This window comes from Castanea sativa, chromosome 12 (genome assembly GCF_040712315.1).
Source record: "Castanea sativa cultivar Marrone di Chiusa Pesio chromosome 12, ASM4071231v1".
NCBI classification, from domain to species: domain Eukaryota; kingdom Viridiplantae; phylum Streptophyta; class Magnoliopsida; order Fagales; family Fagaceae; genus Castanea; species Castanea sativa.
The window spans coordinates 27826308-27834123 of NC_134024.1; the positions used below are offsets into that span (position 1 = coordinate 27826308).

The 7816-nt window shown below is 32.3% G+C and overlaps 1 protein-coding gene across 1 annotated transcript; it reads left to right on the plus strand.

Moving 5' to 3' along the window:
• The first annotated feature begins 257 nt into the window (after positions 1 to 257).
• Positions 258 to 5181, plus strand: LOC142620863 (amino-acid permease BAT1 homolog). The gene is made up of 7 exons (XM_075794165.1): positions 258 to 1198; positions 1405 to 1584; positions 2137 to 2256; positions 2479 to 2670; positions 3616 to 3921; positions 4017 to 4199; positions 4527 to 5181. Exons 1-7 carry the CDS (start codon positions 1022 to 1024, stop codon positions 5016 to 5018), a joined length of 1650 nt encoding a protein of 549 aa, XP_075650280.1. The 5' UTR covers positions 258 to 1021; the 3' UTR covers positions 5019 to 5181.
• Positions 5182 to 7816: the final 2635 nt, after the last annotated feature.

Below are 7816 nucleotides of genomic sequence, written 5' to 3' on the forward strand. Positions count from 1 at the left end.
TTTTTAATGGTAAAATTTATAGTAGTTTTAACTTTTTTTTTTCTCCAAATAATTGGGAGAAATTATACTTTACTACTTAAGTTATACCTCAAATTACACTTTTTATTATAAACTTTTTGAATACATGTTTTATGTCCTCAACTATGACTCTTGTTAAGCTAAAAAGCTGAAGTCATTTACACGATGTCTCAAAAATTAGCTCAAATCAAAACTCCATGCGTCTTAGTTTTTCTTGTGCCACATGCAACTAGCAAAGTGCTTCACGCTCGCCATAAGCCTCTCACACTTGCAAGTTCATCCCCTCTCAATTTGCGCCGTATGTATCTCTTTAAACGTGCTACATCACATACTTGCCACACCATCTGCCTCATCTTTCCCCATGTCAAACCTAATAGGGACTCAAGTCCCACGTCGGTGCCTGCCACATCAGCATCGATTAAGATTGACCCGACCTGAGCCCAATTTGTAAGTCAGATCCGATTCGAACTGCAAATCAATTCGTTGACCGTGGTTGACACTTTGCACTTATTTGTATCTTACTCCGTTTCTTGGGTAGATTCTAATTTTGGGGTATGTTTTCTCATATAAGGCTCCCAAGTCACAGAAATTGACCCATTTCTTATTCTATTTTAGTTTAATCTGTGCAAAATTTGTGAACTCACTCACATGCTTCATGATGATATGAAGCTTACATTTGGTTATAAGCCGATTTTCCTCAAGCTATTAGTGTACCCGGTCTTCAGCCATATTGGCCAGTCTTTGGTCACTAATGCAACCGTTCTTAGGTTTGTGTAGCCATATATATAATTCTGACATTTGTCTTTCTACCAGAATAATTTAACAAGAGAAGGGCTGCTTAGAGAATTTAGAAACTTTGTGGCAGCCACCGATACTTTTGTTTAGAGTAGGGGTCGAAGTTAATATTAAAAAGTTATAGAGGCTTTGTAGAAATTTAGTTTGACCACGTGAATTGTGAATTGACATAATAATATAATATAAATTTCAAGAACTTTAAATATGCATGACAGTTCTACTTCTCCCTTCATCTTTATATGTTTTCGCAGTTATACAATTTATAGATACGCATATGGCTTTTAGAGAGGTACATGTTGGAGTGAATCCAAGAGCTATGGAAATTGATTCTGGAGAGAAGCGTCTAAACGAGCTTGGATACAAGCAAGAACTCAAAAGAGAAATGGTACATATATGATACTTTGGTTATATGTGTTTTATTTATACATGTATTTAAACAAAAAATCTTGGATGTCTAATTGATGTGTTTTGAATTAAGGACATCCTGAAACTTTTTATTTGATATTACATTAATATTGATGGGGTTTTCTGAATAATATGTATGGAACCATCGAGATGAGAAAATTTCCTCTCTTCTTTTGGAAATTGCAGAGTTTATTCAAGACATTCGCAATAACATTTTCGACCATGGCTTTTTTTGTTGGAACACCACTGTACGGACCAAGCCTACTTTATGCAGGCCCTGCTAGCTTGATATGGGGTTACGTTGTGGTCACATTCTTCACCTGGTTTGTTGGATTCGCCATGGCTGAGATATGCTCATCATTTCCAGTATGCATCATTCTCTTCTTCTTTTTTTTTAGTTTCTTCCCTAATGTTACTTAGATTCACTGCTTTTATAATAGTATATGCTATAATTTTGCTCATAACATGGTGGGAAAAAGCAAGTAGCCCTGGCCGGCAGCTCTCTTAACTTGACTGGGGGCAGAGTTTGAAAGGGTCTTCTGACTTTTGTGAATATTGTGTCTATGTGCCAAAATTTTTAGCTTTTAGCTCTTTTTTTTCTCAATTATTTATTTATATATTTAAAATTTAACAAAATTAGTTTTTAGATTTTTGTCTCAAATTTAGTATAAAAAATATAAAAATTGTATGTATTTTTCTTTATTTAAATATATGCAAATAAGTTACTGGAAACTACAGGATATTCAAGTACATATGCATCATTTTCTTCCTAACCTTGATACCAACGATGAAAAACTTTCTTAATTTCTCTTTTTACCCCATGTTTTTCTTCTTTTTCTTCTTAATTAGGAATATTGTTTTTCAGATTTAAACTGATTAGAAGACAACAACTAATTTGACTGTGGAAACATTTAACAGACCACTGGCTCCCTTTATTTCTGGACTGCCCATTTAGCTGGACCCCGATGGGGGCCATTTGCATCATGGTGCTGCGCTTGGCTTGAAACCATAGGTCTCATTTCTGGAATTGGCGCACAGGTACTGCCACTCTTTTCAAGTACTTTTTTTTTTTTTCAGAGAACCTTACTTCATTCGGCACTAATTAAAATTTTCTGACGTTGATGATGTTATGAATGCCGATATTATTGTAACACTAGCTAGTTATAATGCTTGTGATTTCAAATATATATTTGAATTGGTTGTCATCACAAAAGTTATATTTCTTCTTTTTTTATGTTGCTCCTTTCTTACTGTTATTAGGCATACTCAGCAGCACAGACATTGCAGATAATAATTCTGTTGTCTACTGGAACAAACAAGGGTGGAGGCTACTTTGCACCAAAGAGTGTATTTTTGTGCATATACATTATCCTTATCATCATATGGGCAGTGCTCAACTCCTTTGCATTACAAGTCATCGCATTCCTCAACGTCATTTCCGTATGGTGGCAGGTGTGCTTAATTTTCAACCATCTGCTTCTCAAATCCAAAAAACTACTAAAAAAAAAACTATCTGCTTCTCAGAATTTATATACTATATTGTAAGAAATCTTCTGCTTAATCTAGTGTGCTACGCCTACCTGCAAGTCAAAGTACCTTTTAGCTGACTTTTTCTTTACCCAATAAGTTTTCTCCTTTTGAGTCGAAGTACCTAATACGTCAACAGGAAAAAGTGAAATTTTGCTTGTGGCTAGCTTACAAGAATTTTTAATTAAAGAAGCGGAGTGCCAACTTTTGTCTAGACTATTCCAAAACTCCATGAATCGATAGTGTCGACGTTACACCAATCCACTAAGCCCAACACTCAAGTACCCATGGCCGTATGGGTGGATAGCTTACAAGCTTTTACACGATAGATTTTTACTCCGACAATTACTCCAGAGTTTTTAAAATAGAAGCAATGAATTATAACCTCTTCATCTTTGTGCACACGTCTCATGCTAATATGCTTGTTTCCTATAAATTTGGAAAATGATGATAGCCTCTATGAATTATGATTAAGCGGTAAAGATTCATATAACTTCAACCTGTAGAGTAATTGGAGCACTTTTTTACCATATTCCGCGAATACTTAAAGAATTTGTCCAACTTTTACGTAAAAATATATATATGAAGATTGGATTAAGATCCTTTAGCTTTCTTAGTATAACTTATTTTAGAGTTCTTAAAATTTTATTAATTTATTTTGAAATGAGTGGATTAAATTTTACTACATCATCAATATTTAAAAGATACTGATTGTCATCATATTTGATATCTTTTTCTTCAATTATTAATCATATGGAAAAATCCAATTTACTCATTTTAAATTGAATGGATAAAATTTTGAAAACTCTAGAGTATACTAATCCATGTGGGTCAATTTACTTCTTATTGACATGTCATGAGAGAATGCAGGTAATAGGCGGATTCGTTGTAATTATAGGTCTTCCACTTATATCAACCTCAACACAATCAGCATCATATGTGTTTACTCATTTTGAAACGTCTCCTGAGGCAACTGGAATACATAGTAAACCTTATGCAATAATTTTATCAGTACTTCTAAGCCAGTACTGCTTGTATGGCTACGACACTGCAGCTCATCTAACTGAGGAAACAAAAGGCGCTGACAGAACTGGTCCTATGGCCATTCTTTCTTGTATAGGAATCATTTCAACATTTGGATGGGCTTATATCTTAGCTCTAACTTTCTGCATCCAGGTATATATGATTATAGTATGAAGAGTTTGGCTTTTGTTTCAGAATTTCATTCGCTCGACCATCAAGTTTGACATTAGACAATGTTGTTACTGCAGGATCCAGCCTATTTATTTGACACAAACAATGAGACAGCTGGTGCATTTGTACCAGCACAAATAATATATGATGTGTTTAATCAAAGGTATCATAGTGGCACAGGAGCCATAATTATCCTCTGTATCATTTGGGGAACCTTTTTCTTTTGTGGGCTCTCAGTCATAACCGGTGCTGCTAGAGTAGTAAGCAAAACTGAAAATCTCTCTCTTTGGTTGTTTCCTAGTTCAACTATAATAATTTTATAACAATAAGAGTGATCTTGGAGATATTATAAATTTTATTATATAAATCTTAATACTATTGAATTGAACCAATTACTTTCATTATCAAGTTAACTTTTTTTTTCCCAATAGTATTATCAAATCAGTTAGTTAGCCTTTAGTAATAAAATTGACAATATCACAGTGTTTAATTTTTGTTTGTTTGTTTGTTGGTTTTTTTTTTTTTTTTTTTGGCAATCCATAACCTGCGCTAAAAATGTCAATGCATGTATATTTTCTACTCCCTAGGTTTATGCTCTATCAAGGGATGGTGGAATTCCATTTTCACCAATCTGGACAAAACTACATCCAAAGTATAAGAATCCAACAAATGCGGTGTGGTTGTGTGCGGCCATTTCCATTATCTTAGGACTTCCCATCTTGAAACTCAATGTGATTTTCACTGCCATCCTCTCAATTAGTACAGTTGGATGGGTGGGTAGCTATGCTGTCCCGATTTTCGCAAGGCTGGTCATGGATGAGAAGCATTTTACACCAGGTCCCTTCTATTTGGGTAGAGCAAGCAAGCCAGTTTGCTTGATAGCTTTCATATATATATGTTATACCTGCGCAGCTTTTCTATTACCAACTCTTTACCCTATCCGATGGGATACTTTCAACTATGCACCTATAGCCATCTCTGTAGCCTTGGCACTCATACTGCTTTGGTGGTTCTTGGATGCAAGGAAATGGTTCAAGGGACCAGTAAGGAATATTGACGTACAGAATGGAGTCTATTGAAGTTAGAAGTTTTATCATAAAGAAAGAATTAATGAAGTTGTTCGAGAAGAGTATTTCATCATTCTACTTCAAATCATGTAAACTGTCTGAAAAGAACACTAAAAGTTATCTTTGTACTAAGATATATATCTGTATAAAGGACTTGCATCCCTATTTTCAGTTTTGATAGAAACTACAAAATTTCCTTGTTGAATCCAAGAGAACCTGAATTGCATAACCTCACTAAGTTTAGTCAATACATAAAATTTTATAATAATGTGAACAAAACAATGACATACAAACCCATTTTGACATTAGTTTATTTAGGTTTAAATGTAAATTAAAATATACTTAGAATAAAAAAAAAAAAGTAGACTTTTTAAAAAAAAACTGTACATTAACAAAATAAGTTAACTGACATTTGAATTTATGGTTATTGTAAAATACAAAAAAAAAAAAAAAAAAAAAAAAAAAAAAAAAAAAAAACAAGAATTGTATGGATTGGTGACTGCTTTGAATCTCACCTTTAATATTAACAGTTAAATTTGTTGCACACAAATTGTTTTACATAAATTTACACTCACTCCAAAAAACAATTGAAATCGTGACTTAAAATCATGATTTCTAAGTCACAATTTTAGTTTGCTTTTTGAGTGCGTGTAAAACATTTTTTTTTTTTTTTTTTTGTGTGGAGAAAACTACATATGTGTAACACTATTTAATATTAATACTCTTGGCTGGTAAGGTTAACCATGCTGGATCTTATTCAAGTTTCAGTGGCAGAGAGAAGAGGATTGGCCACAAGTTATTATTCAAACTCATGTGTACCAATGTGGTCCCTGCCCAATAACAATATATAACAGATATCAAAATATCGTAGCAATTGGAAGTCATATCTAGCTAGTTTCTTAGAAAGATTTCTAATTCATCTTCTTCTTCTTTTTGATTGCTTTTCTTACTAGGCCACCCTCTACCTATTTTGTTGATGCCTAAACATGCACCTACTCTTATAATTTTTTTGATAAATTCTACTCGATATGTATATGACTAGACCAATGTGTGTTTGTGTATATACCTAGGATCTTGTGCATAAATTTGGTCATTGTACTTCTAGTTAGCTAAACTAGTAAAGTCTTTAATGGTTAAATAAGTGATTTAGAATTTAGTCCTGCTACACCAAAAACCGATTGATATCTTGGTCTGATGATAAATAGCTATCATTAGGAGTATCATTAGGAGCGGACGCTATAGGTTGAAATTCTAAAAAAAAAAATCTCATTGCCATAATAATAATAATAATAATAATAATAAAACATAATATAAGGTAGTATTTAAGCAAGCACAATTATTGGTTTAGTAAATGCAAATGTTATTTAGAAGACTAGTAAATTGCCAGTGTGATTCACGAATTATTTTGTGATATTTTATGTAAAACGGTTTTGGAAAATGTTGCACATATATATATTTAAAAAAACTAAATTAGAATAAAGAAATATATACATTTTAAGATATTAAAAATTAATTTAGTAGCTTTACTGCACTTTTGTAGCATTCTCAAGGTAATGTTAAATTTTTTTTTTTTTTTAAATTATGAAAACAAAAATAAATGCAAAAGAGTAACAAGACCATGAAAATCAATATTGTGTTCATAGGTTGCATACCATGAAATGAAGCATGTCCAACTCTTTTACCTTCTTCCACTCATCAATAGTACAACAATAAGATATGGTGTGGGTAAGTGCGTATGCATGTGTCTTATAGATAATTTAAAACCATGGTAGCATATGACTTTACATTGCGCAACAAATATTCTCTCTACTTATATACCAAAAACAAATACTATCCAACCAAATTACCCAAACTTACATCATATTTAAGCCTCTAATTTAAAAAGAAAGAAGAAAAAAATTATTCATAGGGTTTCAGCGGCTTGATGGTAGTGAGAGGTCAGGATAACGAATGTGGCAGTTAATGGTCCTTTATTTATTTATTTATTGTTTTTTTGATACTAATATAATGGCTCAAACAATTAATGAAACAACAGTAAAATAGTAAGTTTTTTTTTTTTTAAGAAATAATTACAACATACTGTTAACCCCACAGTTTGAACTTTTTCCTCTTAGACCCTCAAATACTTTGTATATGGGAAGGTGCCAATTCAGTTACAAGGCCTTTGACAGCAGTAAAATAGTAAGTTAATATAAACTTTTGAGTAACAATAAAAAAAACCTAACGAAAAGAGATCAAAAATTATTAAATACAAAATTAGAGCACAATATAATAGGACCTCAAGCACTATCTAATAAGATTTCTGCTTTTATACGTGATATTTATTTTTTGGCTAAATATAACAGGGAAATTCAAAGAACGTGTGAAGACTAAATGCACTTGTTATCTAGTAGACTTTTTCTTGGGGGGCTAAATATAATAAGAAAATTCGAAGAACGTGAAGACTAAATGCACTTGTTATTTATTACCTATTTTTTTGGGATACTTATAATTAATAAGGAAATTCAAAGAACGTGAAGACAAAATGTACTTGTTATTTAGTAGATTTATATTATTTTTTGTGTAATTATAATAGGAAAATTCAAAGAACGTGAAGACTTGGCAATTGGCATTGAATTAATTAATAATAATACATTTTTATATGAAAACAACTTGTAACAGAATATCCTTGCTTCAAAGTCATATATTCTTGACATTTTATACGTCTTCAAGTTTTCTATTGACTCGCCAGTAAAACCAGTGCGACGACCAAATGCAAATGCAATGCAAGCAGTATGCCCGCATTTTAGTTTCAAATATTCTTTTCATTT